This window comes from Leguminivora glycinivorella, chromosome 5 (assembly GCF_023078275.1).
Source record: "Leguminivora glycinivorella isolate SPB_JAAS2020 chromosome 5, LegGlyc_1.1, whole genome shotgun sequence".
Classification (NCBI taxonomy): Eukaryota; Metazoa; Arthropoda; class Insecta; order Lepidoptera; family Tortricidae; genus Leguminivora; species Leguminivora glycinivorella.
In genome coordinates, this window is record NC_062975.1 from 11,862,329 (window position 1) to 11,883,612 (window position 21,284).

The 21,284-nt window shown below is 36.1% G+C and overlaps 1 protein-coding gene across 1 annotated transcript in view; it reads right to left on the minus strand.

The window, feature by feature from the left end:
• Positions 1-21,284, minus strand: part of LOC125226509 — a 116,584-nt gene that overhangs the window by 40,323 nt on the left and 54,977 nt on the right. Inside the window, exon 2 of the mRNA XM_048130492.1 lies at positions 6,643-6,823. Coding sequence (XP_047986449.1) covers positions 6,643-6,810 — 168 coding nt within the window. The 5' untranslated portion in view covers positions 6,811-6,823. The remainder of the gene's footprint in view (positions 1-6,642; positions 6,824-21,284) is intronic.

Here is a 21,284-nt window from a genome sequence, read left to right on the forward strand (position 1 = left end):
TTACTATGACTTAGTTCACAACTTGTCCACTTCTTTACGTTTTTTTAAATAATAATATACTTAAGAATTTCTACGGTTTTATTGCTGGTTATAAAAATACGTACAACGTGACGGGACCCGTCACGTCCCAGCATTATTTTACGGCGTTCCAGCTTTTATCGCGATTAATAGCCGTGCAGTGCCTAGCCAAAGTGACAATCACTTATGCTACGAAAACGAAACACTTCGTTCCTCTCTATCACTCTTCCTTATTAATGCAACAGTGACAGTTGCTTTTCATTTGCTAAGGAGCGTAGACGAAAGGCATGTTGGCTACATGTGCAGGAACGGACCGGAATCGTAGGTGAACCACTAATAACATAATATATTTTTATGTATTTTATAGGCATTCAAGTCAACAGTAATAGTATATGTAAGTATATGTATAAGTATAAACATAATAAAATACAATACAATACAATACAAATACTCTTTATTGCACACCTCAATACACGAAACAACATAGCAAGTATAAACAACAATTTAAGAGGTAAAACAAGAGGCGGTCTTATCGCTAAAGAGCGATCTCTTCCAGACAACCTAGGTAGTGGAGAATAATAAATTTAACCTTGTAAGTAGGTGTACTAAATGTAGACTTAGAGGAAATCTAGCACAAACTATACTACGCAAAACAATATACTACACATATAAAAATAAAATACAATACATAAACATACAAATACATATATATATATAACAAATTACATGCCAGCTATAGGGGACATAAGTCCATCAAGGTATCATTGATCAATGATCAGATAAAAAGTGAAGCTTGAGAAGTAGAGATTGAGCGCGTCTAATATTTAGGGGTAGGGAATTTCAAAGCCGCACAGCTTGAAATGTAAAGGAGTTGTTATAGAATTTAGACGAGGACGACGGAACGGAAAGAAGCAAATTCTGAGAGGACCGAGCAGAACGGAGATAGCTGAAACGGTTCTTAAGATAGCGGAGAGTCGTTGGGTTAAAAAGAATGGAATACAAAAGGGACAGCACGTGAGAGTTACGACGAAAACGAATAGAGAGCCACTTGAGCTGCGAACGAAATTGAGAGACATGGTCATATTTGCGTAACCCAAATATGAACCGTATACAGACATTTTGGATACGCTCAAGCTTATTAAGCTGCTCCTCGGTGAGATCGAGATATGCAACGTCCGCGTAATCCAAAATGGGAAGGAGGAGAGTTTGAGCTAGAGCAATTTTGGTAGGAATGGGAAGAAAGTTTCGTAATCTTCTAAGCGAGCCAACCGCCGCGAACATCTTCCTGCTGACCTCGCCCATAAATAAATAAATTCTCTTGTAGGTTTTTATATTGAACTGTGGCGACAGGGCAGGTACATTTAAATTATATCTGTTTGCAAATTCATTATACCTACCCACCACCATCTCCTTTGAGAGAAGTCTCGGAGTTTCGCTAGGACCCATGGGAGCATCGAATCCGACCTACAGTTGTAACATCGTTAACCTCGTAAGCCCTTTCTATTTTTAGGCCAATGGAAATAAGGACCCAGTGTCTTCAAATAGGATAGTTTCTTTTAAATTTCCGTACCCCTACTAAGTGAATCTCGAAATAAAAATGGCCGATTGAGATTACACGTTTGTGGACATCAATAAAATAGCAACCTATTATTGCTAACATATAAGTACTTCCATTTGATATTCCTATTTTATTACTTTAGGCAGTATTAGACGCATTTATCACACTATTGTCCTGTAGCTGGCAGTATTGTTTTCATTTTGCGATAATAGTGCGGTTTCTTTCTCCGACTTGTAACAGTGACAGATTTATTGCAGCCGGCAGCCTCGGGGTCCTAGCATTACTTTTATTGCTTTTATTTGTGCCACCTAGTTTATAACTTTTTACACAATGAACGATTTAAGCTTTAAGAAGCTGTTTTGATAACTTTTTTTTTTATCCATTTGAATTGATCAACAATGTTTTATTTGAGTAGGTACCAACTTTGTTGTTGCACGCTGGCGATATTTGAAATACTACACTATACTAAAATATTTTCTCACTTCCACCATGAAAGTAAAATACGAGTATGTAATTTAGATAACGCCTGTTAGTTGATACAAACAGCCTGCTCAAATTTGAATCATTGCCATATTTTTTTCAACTTTCAGTATGTAAGTACAGGACACTCTCAAGATGTTTCACTTAATTTACAAAATGCTCAGTTCATTTAAGTGCAGTGCAGGCGACTCCTTGCTCGAATAAATGTAGTTGTATATTATGAATCCTTTGTGCCGTTTCATTTTAATGAACGTGTACATTTAGTTAATGCTGTCGTATATTATTCAGGTGCTTTGTTTTAAAGTAAGGTCAGTGTGGGTAAGACCGTCTACCCGGAAAGACCGTCTATTGACTATAACTTTTGTGTTTATATATCTACGCCTCTCACACCTCTGGAGGTATAGCAGTTTTTCATCCTTAATCCATTGGTCTTCAATACATATCCCTAGGACGAACACTAGTTAACAATAAACTTGTTTCTCGTTTCGAACTCGAACATCGAGTTCAACATGGTTCCGCAAAAAAATAAAATAAAATAGAAGCAGTCGAAATATTTGTATATCACATATGTAACGGAGTCATTTAATAACCGTTATTTCGGATTAGTACTATTATTCTACTCAAAACGCGCTCAATTTCTAGTTTTATGTTCTGAAATATGAAACTTAGAAATTGTGCCTAGTCAGAAAGTCCGGCATAAAAGAGAAAGGCAAGACCGGCATATGATAAACAAGGAGTTGCCAACCTTTTTTAGGCTTTATTGGAAATAAGTTGTACCGTTTTTGATTTTAACTACGAAATACAGTTTTGACAATGATTCGTATGGTGTTACTAAAATCATTCGAAAGTATTAAGTAAAAATAAAATATATGTGACATGGTTGTGAAGAATGATAAGAGGTGAACAGAAGTAAGCCTATACTGCATTATTCATCATCATATTTAAGTTGGTAGAATTATCGTAAGCTCTACCCGTTTTTTATTTTTTTTATTTAAGTATATTTAGATTGTGCAACATGCGGCAACAAATATTTCAAAAGAGAGTAGGGTTTCAAGTTGGTCATTATTTTAATAATCAGCATTACCCAACAGGGGCCGTATGGGTACCCTTTAAAATGGTTTTGATAATTTTGACCGACTATTTTACGGCTACCCGATCGTTTATTGACATTGCCGGCTGTCACTTTGACAAAAAGTCGTCATGGGTGTCGTCAAATAATTATGTTTTCAGTGGTGCTGATTTGTAAATTAATGACCAATTTAGAATTTGACTTTGATGACTGTCACTTTGACACAAAATTCTCCATGGGTGTCATCAATAGGTTTTCGGGGGTGTTAGCTCAGGTAGGTGGTAACTCTGGTAGTAACTATAGAAAAACCAAGCATTGCTAAGAAATGTTACCAAACTAATTCACGTATCTTAATATTCTATTACCTTTTCTTAATAAAAAAGTTTCAAAAACAGATAAGTGGGTGGATTTATATGAGCCTGTAATATCGTGAATTCGTGACTAAATTGTATCGCAGGTGTTCGTTGGAAAAACAGTATTATGCAATATCTGGACCTGAAAAGAAAAGGTTATGAACCCCATCTACGGGACTTATGCCGGTCTTGCCTTATAAATAGAATAATGCTTATATGTTCAAAATTTTAACGCTATTTTATTAATTATCTAGCACATTCTGCCCTGTTATTACGTGAAATAACAATGATCATGATTTTGGAATCTAGTCTCATATGAAATTACGCGACAACAAGCACTAGACGGTCTTTCTGTACTCATCGCGGGAGGACGGTCAACCCGCCGAGCCTTACAAAATATGATTTTTATGACTGAAAAGTACCTTATTTCACCAAAATATTATAAAAGCTTTATAAAATATAATATTTGTTATCTCATAGGACCATGCGCATTACGCCAGACTACATTAATTATAGCGTTTTATACACTCAAACTTTATTTCCAATAAACTATGCCGGTCTTGCCCGCACTGACCTTAAGTCATTATTTGAGGATAATTGCGTTTAGGTTTAAATATTTTGTATACGTGTTTCGGCTATTTGGACCCGATTTATGAATATCAGTTTAATTTTATAGGTCTTTTACTCTTATACGATCGCTTTATTTAATATAAAATACGTATGATAAATGACATTTTTTTACTATTAAGATCGGAAACCCTCATGATTCTGAGTAGAAAAAATACAAGAAATTTCCAAAAAAATTTAACACACAATAAAAGGTCGGTCCAAACGAATAAATACATCCAATATCAAAGTAGATTACCGTGTACGGTTATTATTTTTATTCTCAGTATTTATTTTCTTTCTTAGGCTAGGCTGTTTATAATATGGATATAAAAGTAAAATACAAAAACACATACAAAACAATATAAAAAAACATATAAACACATTATAAAAAACCTAACCTAGGGTGCCGCCAGCAGCGGGGCAGGGCCCAAGCTGCCGGTGGTTAGGGCTTCAGAGAGAGGAACCGTCGGACTATCCGCGCCGTGTCCAAGATCACCGCCTTCTGCATCTGGCCCTTGATCCAGCCACCTAGCGAGAGTCTCTTAAGATGTTGGTCGAGACTCTTCGCTATGAGACCGTTCGCTGAAACGACTATCGGAACAATGATCGTTGAATCAACATCCCACATGGCGGTTATCTCGTGAGCCAAGTCTAGGTACTTACTGGACTTGTCCTTCTCGGCTTTCACGAGATTCTCATCATGGGGGATGGTGATGTCAACGAGCACTGCCCGGCGTTGCAGTCGATCTATTATCACAATGTCAGGCTTATTGGCTACAATAGTCCTGTCAGTGATAATAGATCGATCCCAATAGAGCGTGGCACGACCATTTTCAAGAACTGGCGCAGGTAAGTACTTGTAGTACGGTACTTCGCGGTCCACAAGGCCGTATTGAAGAGCAAGTTGCTGGTGAATAATCCAGGCTACGAGATTATGTCTGTGCAAGTACTCACCGTTAGCAAGATGAGAACAACCGGAAATGATATGCCTGAGTGACTCTCCGGGACGGCGGCATGCCCGACAAATGTCGACCGTACCGTCCTTCAGGATATATTTCCGGTAGTTGTTCGTCATCATAACTTCGTCCGCAATTGCACAGGCAAAACCCTCGGTTTCTCCGAAGAGGTCCCCGAATCGTAACCAGTTCACCGATGCGAGCAGGTCTACATCTTCTATTATTTTTAAGAAATGTATAAACTACAGACTTGCATGTACTATCTTTTTAGGTGCCTAACAATATAAAATCGGAACTTGACACCTTTCTCAATGTACTTTATTCTGCGATAAGGCGGAAAAACATCTTGAAACGCCAAACTATCCGACAGTCACTGAACACGGCTACTTGAACGCCTTTTTCTTGTAAATTGATTTGGTCAACGAAAGCGCTTCAAACACAAAAAAATGGCAGTTTGAAATATTGCAACGCAAAAAATAGCTGTACATGCCTGAGGTATGTTCCGGCATCGGCAATTTAAATAGATTCGGCACATAGCTGACACAGCGGATAAAAATGTACTAGTAAAATCAACAATTCGCAAAACTCCATGGACAATTTTTTTACGCAAGCAAAAAACTTTCAATATCTTTAATTAATTTTCCAGGAATAGTTAACTAACGTTCTTTTTTGCAGTCATAAATTTAATTTTAGCAAAAAAATCTTCGTAAGCGTGATTCTGATAGCCTCATTATGATAGTAATAACAAAGTATTGGTGTACCGACCGCGCAACGATTTCAGCGAATGAAGTATCGCACTTTTTATCTCAACTCAAGAAGTCGCCGTCGGTACTGCGACCGCCACCATCGACTATCAGCATCGTACAAGCGCACTTTTGCGAGAGGTACTTACCTATACGCCAGAGAAAGGTATCTCGTCAAAGTCATAAATCGCTTACGCTTGTAAGCGTTTTGTAGCTATTTAGCTCTCTTTATCGCTCTTCTGAAGAGGTGCTACAAAGCCAGACAGCGTCTCGGTCGCCACGTAGCGGCAATGACTCACTTCAGCTAGGCTGACACTAGCCAGCCTAGAGTTGAGAGTTTATTTATACGCGCCGCGCGTCGTCATACGTCAGACAATCATACATAAGTTGGCGATAGTATAAGAGAGATGTAAGTGGGAAGGCGAGGTTCGTAGCACCAAAGATATATGTAGACGGATAAAGTCTAAGAAAAAAACGTACCTCAAAGTCCTAGAGAAAAAGGTACGGTGACGTAGATGGCGTTATACCTTTGGGGAAAGCTCGACTAGATGGCGCTAATATTAATATTTGACATTTTAACACATATCAAGCTAACAATATGGGCCAAATTGTCAAAACTGAGGTTCAAAAGTTTTAAGCCTGTGTCGAGAGATGGCAGTCTATACAGTATGCACTATGATTACACATTTTACTTTGACAGTACAACACACACACACACACACGCACACACACACACACACACACACACAGTAGTAGTCTATAATACTTGATCCTCTTTGGTAGCACCGATAAACTGGCGCGCGCTGCTGCCGTCACGCCGAAATCATCATATATTATGTCGTTTACTCGTACTCACGTTGGCGATAGTATAAGAGAGGTGTAAGTGCGAAGGCGAGGCTCGTAGCACCGGAACGCCGGCGCGCGCCGCCGCCGTCACGACGGCCGCCGCCGCCGCGCCGCCGCCGACGACGAGCAGCGTTGCCACGCGCCGACCTCCCAACGCGTGGCAAGTTCGCTCGAGCATTCTTGCACTGAACCTGTAAACAAAATATGGTAAGTCAGTACTCGCTAAAAATACTGATTCTATATTGATATAAGGTAACACTGTAACTGAACAACTTCATCTAACTATAAATAGGAAACATTACAAGCAACAAATGGTTTAAATTGAGGATTAAATGTAACTTTGTATCTATTTATTCATATAAAAGTATGTCAGAATTCGAATGAATTAAATAATTACACAAAAATAATCAGCGTGTTATCGTCTATTGAAATTAGCGCCATCTTTCAGCAAATACTAAACATTAAGAACTACTGAGAGACGTACATGAATAGCGAATAGCGAGCGAAGTTATTGAGCGGGCGAGCGATTGTAAAACGATTCCGCTAGATGGCGCATGTTCAACAAAACATCTTATACAACGTGTATCTGCTAATACTCAAAACCTCACACTACACTTAGTAAAATAATTGCTAATTACCATCATGAACTATAAAACTGTTTATTTGTGTGCGTCATTGTAAAGCACTTTGAGGTTTTGTCACGGTGGATTTCGCAATTGTAGTAGGCGGGTTTGAGCCAATATTAAGAGTGACAAAGGTTGTGATTAGATGCGAGTTTAGTTTGTAGTGACTTATGATAAACATTAAAATTAAAATGACAAACAACGTCAGGCTCGTAGCGGGAAGGAGAGTTCGCCCAGGTAACTGGCCAGTATTAACAACCCTAAATATTGAAAGGGGTGAGCAGCCTCTGGCGGTGCGATGTGTACATTGTTGTGTTGCAGGTATGGTGGAATAGACTTGTAAAAAGATGATTAATCATGTTGATTTGAATGGAAATATTACTTCCATCGGGATATGGTTCAGTCGATTCTGCTCTCGATTCTGAATAGGCGGTTTTCATATTTTTAGTGTTAAATGGAACACGGTGTATTTCAATTATTTCAACTATTGCGCAATGCAATAAGTAGTTTAATTAGGTATAAACAATGATATATCTGTCTCTCTCTAAGTCAGGTGTGGAAACACCTGTGATAGGAAGCATCTTTTGCTGAGAAAACGTGGACTTTAATTCGTAGAGCGTATGGGTGTAAACAAAGCACTTATGATCTTTTTATTTTGGATATCGGCGTGTCCAGATAAAATGTCTAGAAATAATTTCACAGGTGCGTGTCCAGAAAAAATGTCCAGATTCGTGTCCTATAAATAGCTCCGGGAGCATTGTTTTGATTCATTATTTTTCGAGCATCAGGGACCGACAGTTGACTCTGGCCTAAAGTGTAAATTGTTTTAAATAGCGGGGAACCTCTGCCCAAATTTCTAAGTGTTTGATTTTATTGTGAATAGAATCTATGTTTTATTCTCGTAAAGTCAGCATTTGGGATAAGTGCTTAGAGTTGTTTAACTCTGGTACTAATGGGTAGTGATTTCTGCTAAGTTTAAGTTATGTTTTACTAGAAGTATTGAAAGTTAGTGAGTGTTTATTTTATTCATGCCGTCTATTGTTTGGTTTTGTGGAGAACATATGTTCTTTTCAGAGCTTGATTTTGGATGGTAGATTCCGATTCGGTGGTGCAGGTTTATTGTCTTGTGCTATTGAGTTGGAATTTATGTGAGTGAAGTGAGCCGCTAACGATTCGGTACTTCTTGTCAGAAGTTTCATTGTTATTGTGATAATCAAATTTAATGGTTAAAGTAAATAATACCTAATCAGTTCAAATTAAGTGAAGAATATTTAATTATAAAGCCAGATCGCTGCCCAGACAGACAGTTTGTTTAGCCTTGCATCGATTAACCTAGCGGCTGTTAAACTATTGATGCAAGGAGGTCCGTAGTTTTACCAATACAGAGGGTTAAATTGGCATTTTTCTCTTTACCAACATAGAAAAATGAAAATATCTCTCCCTCCCTGGTTCTTCAATGCCCAGCTGTTAAGCCTAGAGCGAGGACATTATATGTGTCATTTGGAGTAATCCATGCTTGTTCAAAGCGGCAGTATTTGAAAGCCTTGTATATTTATTGTCATAAGTATATATCATATACACAATAGGGAACTATCCTACCCGATTGCCTCCTGTCCACGGACGCCTGCATCGGGGGGGGATAAATACACAGACTTATAGGGTTTGCTTTCTTCAGTCTAGTCTGCTGAACTCTAGCGTAGTCAGTTTAGGTATACACCGCGTATGTCCTAAAACTCTGGGTCCATGGTGAGTACGAACAGAGTTTTTATCGTTTTAGATTAGGGAACTTTCTGTCTAGTAGGGTAGAATCACACACATCGATAGGTAGGGAAATAAATAAAGTTCTGTAATATAAAAACCTATCTTATCTAATAACTAAAAATAAATTATGTAAAAGTAAATTAAATTCAAGATCTAAAATCATTGTGAACAAAATTACTGGGTGTTAGAAGGTATTTTATAAATAATATCGTGTGTTTATTCTTGGTATAATGAAACTTCAATATCATATTTATTATCGAAGTGTGAAAAAGCTTTGAGTTATTACTGGTTAATTCATCTAAGTGTAATTTGTAATTGTGGTAGCAATTTCTGATTCTTCATGTGACAGCGATCATTGAGTGTTAGCTGGGGTTTGTTTAGGGACCAGTGGCATGCGGGCGCCGTCCACTGATGGAAAGCCGAAAGCTCCGAGGAGTGATTAAGCTTACTTTTCTTGGGTTTTCAATTGGAAGCTTCTTACTCGATGTATCGTTGAAACAGTGAAAGGGTCGAGAAGTTATGGTCTATTAGCAGTATTGGGGAAAAGGGGGATTAGCTAGGGAAAAGAAACAAAATAAAATAAAAAGGGGGGTTAGTTCATAGATAGTTAGCCCTTCTGGTTTGGCATAGGATTCTCAACAGAGCAGTTTGGTTGAGATGAGGAGTTTCAAACCACAACGCAAGCTTCGAGCCCAATTGAAACTACTAATAGGGCGTAGTGGATGATTACTAAAATATTTTTTATATTATTTACCATTTATAAACCAAAATTATGAATAAAATGTCTGGCGCCTATAGGTTTTTTCCTGTTCAAGTTCGTATGTTACTTTGCTCGCACATCTTTCACAGGCGTTATAGCGTTAACATAATCTCCACGTCTTTTGCCTATTCGTCCAAGTTAACGTAATTTTCACAAAATTATGCTGAGTTTTAATTAGTGGGTTAAGTTATAATTAATCATATGAGTCCAATAGTCGTATCTACTTCGCATTAAAGAGTTTGGGATGCTATGGTCCATATCGAGGGGTCCTTCTACTACCATAGACGATCACAAGGCCAAATTTACGGGGTATTTTTAAAGGGTGGTTAGTTGTAAGTATGTTTATTCAAGTAAGTAAGTAAATAAGTGAGTGGGTGCGGAAGTTCGGTACAATTTTGGATAGGCCATAACCAGGATGTGAGGTATTACCATAGGGTTTTATTTTAATTACATAACATTGAGATATATTTCATATACATTACAATACTAAACAGTAGCCTTTTAGTTATAATGTGAGTGTGTTTGGTGGGGCGTCGCACGTTGTCGTTAGGTGGGACGTTTTTCTGAGGACACTCACATTTTGTTGATCGTGAAGCGGAGTGCGAGTGACTTTGACTATTGGACTCAAATTCTTTATTAAATACTTGTCAGATAGTCAATCACAAAATATTGACATGCCTTGAAGTGCAGACTCTGACAAATATCATCTAATGCATGCAGTTGAGGGTTGATTAAAAAGCAAACAGTTGTATATCTTTAATTAAAAATAAACATAAATATGAAATCTACATTATTATTTTACAACTTAAACTTTTATTATATATTCAATATTCTAGTCTTAATAATGTAAGGTAGTGCTTTAGTCATATTGCTATTCGAAGTACATCTGTTGTCTGTCTTTTGCTGGCATAGTCATCTTCATCAGTCATCAAAGTTAGTCGGCCATTGTAAAACTCAGGAACCATTTTTTTATTCTACTAACTGCTTCTAGTCATCTGAAAATAGAGATAAATATGCATTAGTTGGTTGTAGGTACCTTTTACATTTCAAATTAAGTGGGTTTTATCTAAGTAGGCATAGATATAAATAGGTATAGGCATAGAATATTTACAATAGTACAACTATAGGTTAGCAATATCTGTAGGATGCCATATACCTAAAAACCAGTCATGTACATACATGAGTTCCTTATTTTAAATAGCAGGGGGTGAGGCATTTCAAAACATTAGTACAATTTGCCAAAGTAGGAAATGGTTACAAGTAGATCAGCGGTAAACAAGATATGTCTAGTGGTCTAAAGACATGGGGGTGAAAGTCTACCTTATTAACAGCTGTAATGTCCTAGTGGCATTATATTTCATATTTAAATACTTAATGTCATATTTATCATAGCTAGGAAACAATTGAATGGGGGTGAACATTTCCATAATCATTACACAGATTATTTTGGAAATTTACTACAGGAGCGTCAATATTTCATAATTTCAACTAGTCTTGTTCCAGTTATTAAGTAGTATTCACAATAATACTTCATTTCTACCTTTGCCCAAGCAAGAAAGATAGGATGTGTACATACACACATGTACAGTAAGCCATACTGTGACTTAGGGCTTTTTCATACAACGTACCTATCTACGGCTAGAATGAGCTCAAGTAAGGGTAGATTTAGTCTAAGAAAGTATGTAGGTACCTAATATTAAGCTTTGCAACACATTTGTAATTTTTCTTGTATCGGGGTAGATGACGGGAGTCATGATGATCTTGTGGGCCAGCAGTACGGCAGGATTTTCACATTCCAGTAGTGGAAGGGGGTTCATCTTTTGTAGTCTGTAAAGCAAAACAGAGTAGGATATTAGATTATAGAAAGAATAGACTAGGTAACTTTAGATTTTTAAGAATTTCAATTTTTTAGTATGCGGTTTCCGAGGAACAATTTGTTGGTCAGTCAATGAGACATATTGACATGGGTTTTGAGTATCCACTCAAAGGAATATCTTAGCACCATTTTCAACACTATTTCAACTATACATTTATGGAAATATACACAGGAAATATTAGATTTCATGGAGTACAAGTAAGTTGTATGTGCCAAACTTTTCACCGAGTCTGTCTGAGTAATCTTGACTTCTAAAGTATACCTGGGTGTTTAATTAGGTCATAAATAAGTTATCTAGATTTAATTTAACTGGTTTAGAGTAGAATAGTGTTAGCTGACAGGATTAGAATACTATATTTAATGCTGAAAATATTATTCTTGGGAAGATATCCGTCTGTCTTGAGCGGCAAACATGAGTAAAATTTATATAGATATACACAGTTAAAATAAGGATTTGTGATATATTAAGGTCAGGTCTAGGCATAAGTTTAGTAGTATAAAAATAGGTACTTACTTTGAAAGTTAGTCATCACTCATCGCCATCAGGAATATCTTTATCACATTGTAATGATTGCCAGTTTCATTCCATAATCCCATCAAGTATCAAGAGAACATTTCAGTGGGTAGCAAACTTGCTGAAAAACAAACAAACTTGTAAATATAATTCATCGAAACAGAACAAAGTAGGTTCACTTAGTTACCATTATTTTAGAAGCATAAAGAGTAAGTTTAAGTAACAGGTTTTATAGATAATCGGTCTTAGGGGAAAGTAGTGCAAATGATAGTCTGTTACTATAAGTTCCAAGTAGGTCTGGGATCTTACCTTCCTTGCAAAGTTGCTTTTCGAGTAGGCAACTTAATTCACTTTGTCAGTGGAGGCATACCTCTTTAAGACATCTTTTGTATGGCTGTATGTTCATTAGATTGTGAATTTGAGCACTAGATTTTCTATTATCGTGATGAGAAACACAGTAAAACACATGTCAAGGTTCCAATTCATTCATATCCTCCATCGCGATCGTTCACATTGTTTATAAATAGAGTTATGTCAATTTCATAACCTCAATTTCGAAATTCACAATTTGCATTACAGTTCATAGTTTCAGTTTGATAAAACAGAATCACTTTGTCGTCAGCATCATTTGAGAGCAACGCGTGTGTTTGTGATTTCTTTACATTTTCTTATTTCGTCTACTCTTGCATTTTCTTGCAAAAATTACAAAATGGCGTATACGCTGTATGAATGGCGGATGATCGGCGTGGGCGCTGTTTTTGTTTATCATTTGTTTAAGCAGATTAAAAATGACGCGGTTATTTAAGTAATTTTAATTGAAGATCACGCGATTAATGACGAGTTTAAAGAAGAACAAAAGCAATGTCGTGCCAAGAAAATATTATTAAGACACATTTAAGTCAACGGAAGTTAGTACCGATCTGATATTGCCATAAGTCAAATTGTGTCCCATTAATCTGGCGAAAAATTAAATATTTATTCATTGTAGAAATTAGAAATCATATTTTGTCATAATCTTATTAAAATCGACATACCGTAACGAGAAGTACCTAATTTCGAGAAGTATTTGCTTATTTTACCTTTTTCGATTGAAATCTTTAACTTCCGCAATCGAAACTACCTTTTAACTACGAGTTTCTGACATAGATGGCGTGCAACAACGATTCTTTACTTCGACTTTTTTGATCGTAAAATATGGATGACGTTAGTATTCACGAAAAATGTCGATAAGTTCGTGTAGTTTGACGTTTTCAAAACAATCAAAAGCCGGCTAATTTGAGGTTAGTTTGGATAAATTACGGTTTTGTGAAAGAAAGTAATGTAATTTAGTTCAAATTCAGTGAATATGTGTTTATTTTATCTGTACAAATGGTTGGTAGCGTTATTTCCCTGTCGCGAGAGGCAAAAGTGTGTGTAAAAAGTGTAAAGTGACGACCCGTTTACAACCAAAACTTGTGTTTGACGATTGTTCTAAATAAAAATGCAGATTGTGTGTTAGAAGGAAGTATTTAAAATAATTATTATTTAGCATCAGTGAAGTGCAATGGTCAAAAGTGGTGTTCAGTGTCTAAAATTCTGCAAGAAAAATGCACAAAGCAAGTAAGTACATACAAAAAATATTACCCAGTATTTAGTCGAAACAGTGATTGATTTGGTATGGTTTTTAGAAACTGATTGTATATGATATTTTATTACATATTATTCCTTCTTATTACATACAATTTTATGGAAATAGTGCGCTGAAATCACTTCAAATTTCAACAATATTGATTATTTTAGGTTTCGAATGTATTTTGTATCTTGTATCTTAGAAAAGTTTAAATCGTGATATGAGTATTCATTACATATTATTTCATGTTCGTGAATTAAGTAAAACAAAATGTTTTGAGTGAACATCAGTAATGTAAAAATTCATAATTGGGAGTTTAATACCTTCGACCGTTAGTTATCTGATTGCTAAATTCAACCCTTTTCATAACTTGTTCGTAGCTCAGGTAGTATAGGGGCGGACTAATGTATGGGACTGTACATGCGACGGTGGGTGTTCGAATCTTATTTTTGCTTCACTTTTTGTAATTTTTATTTTGAAATCCTATTCTATAATACTTTGTTTTTATAGTTACGACTTTGATTTGTTTATTGTTTTGAAAAAAAAAAAATAGAGTGATTTTTTTTGTAAATTATGTTAAAAAACTGAAGGAAGGTGGTTTTCACAACAAGTTTTAGGGAGTAGTTAATGTTACTAATGTGATATTTCATTAGTTACAATTCAAGTGAGAGATATTTTTGGAAAACTGGAAGTAGGTATTGCTCAAAAACTTGCCATTGATTGGATAAATAAGGACTAGTCAACTTTGGAGATGAAGAAAATATTGATTGGTTTGAAGTTGCTTGCTGTGTTCAAGAGTAAATGACTGGATCTTCTGCGGTTATCTTAATTGTGTTCAAGTTTGCAGCATGTCTTCAAGAAGAGATTCATGTTTTCCTGAGTTATGACATCGACTGAGAAGAGAATAGATAGGAAAAAGTTGAAATACCTACTTATCTGGAACTAGGAGCACTAGAAATTCTTTCTAAGAGCCGTATGTCTCTAATGAAGACTAACAGGATCTAATCATCATCATCATAACTATCTACTCAAGAATGTAAGAAGGAAAAAAAATGCGAAAGAAGATAATTTGGCTGGTCTCCAAGCTGCTTGCTGTACCTATTCAAGATAAATGACTGGATTTACATACTTGTTGTAGCATTTAAATCTACAGCATACATTCGAAAAGGACTACACAATTTCTTGGACTATGGATATCATCTGAAGAAATTTATAAGTAGGTACTTATGTACTTATGTTAGGTAGTTGTATTGTTCTCCTATGCTAATAAATAATAGAATAATATTGATCCTAACGGGTGGGCAACGCGCATACGACCTCGGGCGGACCGTTTGCCTATTTGCCACCAACGGGATATGAATATATATATGTAATTAATCTGTTGTTTTTTATAACCTATTTCTGCCATTTTTAGTTTCTTTTTCATTCGGTCCATTGTTTGCTGGGAGTGATACTGGGACTGGGCTGGTTTCGTGTGCTCAGCCTACCCCCTTTTGTGACGTGCGGGTGTGATTGCATGTATGTATGTTGACCCAAATTTATCCTCTTCACAATATATTTATAGCAAATATTTCACGTATCTTAAATTTTGAATCATACCGTTTATCTTTACTTAAAAGTTTCATGTCATGTTTATAGTTTCATGTTGTATTTAGAATCTTTTCCACATTATTGGAAAAAAAAAAATATAATTAAGTATGTATGCATGTTAATTCAGTCTTTTGGTGTATTAAATATTATTTGACCGAGTATTGACTTGTGATATTTGTTGACGAATAAGAGACAATTTAGTTAGGCATATTGCTTATCTTTGGCAATATGTTGAATACGTAAAATCAAAATGATGATGATATTAAACATCAACTTCATTAAATTAAATTATTGTTTAGATTATTCATTTGTATGCTTTAACAAAAAAAGGGAAATAGAGACAACAGTCTAGATATTAGTAGGTAGAGAACTATGTTATTATCTTTGTGTATTAAATTACTTTTATTTATTTGATATTTTTGCAATTAATGTTTTTGTATTTGACCAAGTTGGACCTTCATATATTTCATACTTTTTCTTTGGGACTATACTTTCACCTTGGCAAGATAATGATTACATTTTTCATAGTTTTTCATTAACATTCCTGCATATTAAATTAACTATGTAGTTTTCATCGTATTTCCACAGTACTTGTAGGTACAGTTGCGCACGGGCATAGGGGAAGATGTGGAGGAATCGTCCTGCCTGGGGATTAACGGAGTTTCTGGTGACTTATTTTACTTCTATTTTTTACATATATTTTTGTATGTTTATGTGTCTGTATATATTATGTGTGTAGCTCGGGCCGTGAGAGTGATGTGGGCTGGAGTATTTTGATTCCTCTGGCGGAACGTCGCGTTTTGACTTAAACCAGTTGGCGATATTTGATTTCGTCCCACATTGCAAAAGTACTTTAATGTTTTAATGAAATAACAGCAGCGGGGAATTCGAAACTTGTAATTGGATAACTTGCGTTTAGTAATTATAAAAAAGAAATGAATAGAGGATCTCATAAAGTTAGATTTTTCCTATTTTATGACAGGGTAGAATGGGGTAGGATGGGATAGGTAAACTTTTAAAAATATTATGTAGTAATTTATTTCCATTTTATTATTTATTTTGATTACTTTTAAAGGTTCTGGCTGTCTTTAGAAGTCGTGTGAAAGCGTGAATGAGGAGGATTGATTGTGTGTATGTGTACAAGTTAGAGATGATGAATGCTTACAGGTGTATGAGTGTTTGTGAATGGCTAGATTTGATGGATGTTAGATAAGAAGGATGTCTCCACTTTATTTTTATGGTATGAGTGGATTGATAGAGACAGACAGGGCTGGAAAGTGGTCAAAACTAGGTTGGTCGGAACTTGCAGGGGAAAATACAACGGGGGGGAATTCTGGGAACACATTAGCCATAAAATTCTTATTGGTTAGGTTAAAATCCAATGGATTCGACCCATTTCAAAGGGTAGTATTTTGTGGTTACTACTTCACAAGGTATGACAACTATAACGAAATCTACACACCTTATCTTGAATGGGATACATTTGACATCTGACATATTTAAGAGCCATAATCGTCTGGTGAGAACGAGGCTCTTATTACTAATTGTTTATCTGTTATGAGTTCAAAGATGTGAAGTTTAGTATCATCAAATAATTTTGTCATTTGTTCCAATAATTCTATAGCTTCGGCAAAAGTGATATTGTACCATATTGAGGTACGTGCTTGTCATTTAAGGTTTGTTTATATATAAAAAAAAAAATACACTCGAACAAGCCTTAAGTCGATTTATCTTATTCAAGAATGAGACATGCGCCAAAACATGTGACTGGGAGTGGTTAGGTAGAGAAGTTGGTTTGAGTTTCGACAATGGAAATTGAAGGCTTTGGTCTTACAAGGAAGGATCAAAAGGTTTCTTCGTATCTGCATGGGAAGTTTTTGTGATTCTCATTGAAATTACTAGCAGGAGGGTAATAATTCTGGTCCAACAGTGTGGATGGAAGGAAAATTCGCCGCGACCAGGGGATGAGCTAGCAAAAACGGGTTAATAGGACCTAACAGATTCACAACCTGTTATCTCTGGCAGAGAGAAGTGGCTGGGATCATGGTTCTCAGGGTTCACTGTCGAGATTCTGATAGACTGATTTTAAAACTAAGTCATTGGCAGTCGCATAGTATTGGAAAACACACTACATGTTTAGAAATGGGAGGGACATTTTCGACCAAACTAGAGATAGGTATATATTTTTCTTTTTATTTACATTCATGGTATTGGTTCTTTGAGTACAAGAAGCTGATTTATAGAATAGATTAAGTTTATTTCATGGATGACGTTTGTGATCCATTAAATTAACTGAATCGGGGGTGAAACTGTAACTGAACAACTTCATCTAACTATAAATAGGAAACATTACAAGCAACAAATGGTTTAAATTGAGGATTAAATGTAACTTTGTATCTATTTATTCATATAAAAGTATGTCAGAATTCGAATGAATTAAATAATTACACAAAAATAATCAGCGTGTTATCGTCTATTGAAATTAGCGCCATCTTTCAGCAAATACTAAACATTAAGAACTACTGAGAGACGTACATGAATAGCGAATAGCGAGCGAAGTTATTGAGCGGGCGAGCGATTGTAAAACGATTCCGCTAGATGGCGCATGTTCAACAAAACATCTTATACAACGTGTATCTGCTAATACTCAAAACCTCACACTACACTTAGTAAAATAATTGCTAATTACCATCATGAACTATAAAACTGTTTATTTGTGTGCGTCATTGTAAAGCACTTTGAGGTTTTGTCACGGTGGATTTCGCAATTGTAGTAGGCGGGTTTGAGCCAATATTAAGAGTGACAAAGGTTGTGATTAGATGCGAGTTTAGTTTGTAGTGACTTATGATAAACATTAAAATTAAAATGACAAACAACGTCAGGCTCGTAGCGGGAAGGAGAGTTCGCCCAGGTAACTGGCCAGTATTAACAACCCTAAATATTGAAAGGGGTGAGCAGCCTCTGGCGGTGCGATGTGTACATTGTTGTGTTGCAGGTATGGTGGAATAGACTTGTAAAAAGATGATTAATCATGTTGATTTGAATGGAAATATTACTTCCATCGGGATATGGTTCAGTCGATTCTGCTCTCGATTCTGAATAGGCGGTTTTCATATTTTTAGTGTTAAATGGAACACGGTGTATTTCAATTATTTCAACTATTGCGCAATGCAATAAGTAGTTTAATTAGGTATAAACAATGATATATCTGTCTCTCTCTAAGTCAGGTGTGGAAACACCTGTGATAGGAAGCATCTTTTGCTGAGAAAACGTGGACTTTAATTCGTAGAGCGTATGGGTGTAAACAAAGCACTTATGATCTTTTTATTTTGGATATCGGCGTGTCCAGATAAAATGTCTAGAAATAATTTCACAGGTGCGTGTCCAGAAAAAATGTCCAGATTCGTGTCCTATAAATAGCTCCGGGAGCATTGTTTTGATTCATTATTTTTCGAGCATCAGGGACCGACAGTTGACTCTGGCCTAAAGTGTAAATTGTTTTAAATAGCGGGGAACCTCTGCCCAAATTTCTAAGTGTTTGATTTTATTGTGAATAGAATCTATGTTTTATTCTCGTAAAGTCAGCATTTGGGATAAGTGCTTAGAGTTGTTTAACTCTGGTACTAATGGGTAGTGATTTCTGCTAAGTTTAAGTTATGTTTTACTAGAAGTATTGAAAGTTAGTGAGTGTTTATTTTATTCATGCCGTCTATTGTTTGGTTTTGTGGAGAACATATGTTCTTTTCAGAGCTTGATTTTGGATGGTAGATTCCGATTCGGTGGTGCAGGTTTATTGTCTTGTGCTATTGAGTTGGAATTTATGTGAGTGAAGTGAGCCGCTAACGATTCGGTACTTCTTGTCAGAAGTTTCATTGTTATTGTGATAATCAAATTTAATGGTTAAAGTAAATAATACCTAATCAGTTCAAATTAAGTGAAGAATATTTAATTATAAAGCCAGATCGCTGCCCAGACAGACAGTTTGTTTAGCCTTGCATCGATTAACCTAGCGGCTGTTAAACTATTGATGCAAGGAGGTCCGTAGTTTTACCAATACAGAGGGTTAAATTGGCATTTTTCTCTTTACCAACATAGAAAAATGAAAATATCTCTCCCTCCCTGGTTCTTCAATGCCCAGCTGTTAAGCCTAGAGCGAGGACATTATATGTGTCATTTGGAGTAATCCATGCTTGTTCAAAGCGGCAGTATTTGAAAGCCTTGTATATTTATTGTCATAAGTATATATCATATACACAATAGGGAACTATCCTACCCGATTGCCTCCCTGTCCACGGACGCCTGCATCGGGGGGGGATAAATACACAGACTTATAGGGTTTGCTTTCTTCAGTCTAGTCTGCTGAACTCTAGCGTAGTCAGTTTAGGTATACACCGCGTATGTCCTAAAACTCTGGGTCCATGGTGAGTACGAACAGAGTTTTTATCGTTTTAGATTAGGGAACTTTCTGTCTAGTAGGGTAGAATCACACACATCGATAGGTAGGGAAATAAATAAAGTTCTGTAATATAAAAACCTATCTTATCTAATAACTAAAAATAAATTATGTAAAAGTAAATTAAATTCAAGATCTAAAATCATTGTGAACAAAATTACTGGGTGTTAGAAGGTATTTTATAAATAATATCGTGTGTTTATTCTTGGTATAATGAAACTTCAATATCATATTTATTATCGAAGTGTGAAAAAGCTTTGAGTTATTACTGGTTAATTCATCTAAGTGTAATTTGTAATTGTGGTAGCAATTTCTGATTCTTCATGTGACAGCGATCATTGAGTGTTAGCTGGGGTTTGTTTAGGGACCAGTGGCATGCGGGCGCCGTCCACTGATGGAAAGCCGAAAGCTCCGAGGAGTGATTAAGCTTACTTTTCTTGGGTTTTCAATTGGAAGCTTCTTACTCGATGTATCGTTGAAACAGTGAAAGGGTCGAGAAGTTATGGTCTATTAGCAGTATTGGGGAAAAGGGGGGATTAGCTAGGGAAAAGAAACAAAATAAAATAAAAAGGGGGGGTTAGTTCATAGATAGTTAGCCCTTCTGGTTTGGCATAGGATTCTCAACAGAGCAGTTTGGTTGAGATGAGGAGTTTCAAACCACAACGCAAGCTTCGAGCCCAATTGAAACTACTAATAGGGCGTAGTGGATGATTACTAAAATATTTTTTATATTATTTACCATTTATAAACCAAAATTATGAATAAAATGTCTGGCGCCTATAGGTTTTTTCCTGTTCAAGTTCGTATGTTACTTTGCTCGCACATCTTTCACAGGCGTTATAGCGTTAACATAATCTCCACGTCTTTTGCCTATTCGTCCAAGTTAACGTAATTTTCACAAAATTATGCTGAGTTTTAATTAGTGGGTTAAGTTATAATTAATCATATGAGTCCAATAGTCGTATCTACTTCGCATTAAAGAGTTTGGGATGCTATGGTCCATATCGAGGGGTCCTTCTACTACCATAGACGATCACAAGGCCAAATTTACGGGGTATTTTTAAAGGGTGGTTAGTTGTAAGTATGTTTATTCAAGTAAGTAAGTAAATAAGTGAGTGGGTGCGGAAGTTCGGTACAACACGATTTCCATTCATAATTTTTAGAACTAATCACATGATCTGGGGCCTAAGTATTGCATAACAATTTACAACTCGTATTACAATCGGTAGTCTCCATCCAATTTCTTTTAAGAAAGAGAGTTTCACGGGTTTGAAAAATATGCAATACTGAGTCTTAGTCAATAAAGTATTTTTTTAAATAGTTACCTATTTACTGTTTGTTAAAAGAATGTTGTTTAATTTTGTTTTTATTCCATTAAACACGCTCCTCCTCGCTTCGATCGTCGTCGCACCTAACTGGACTCTGTCATATATGATTATGCTGGCAACATAGTCCTTGAACAGAAA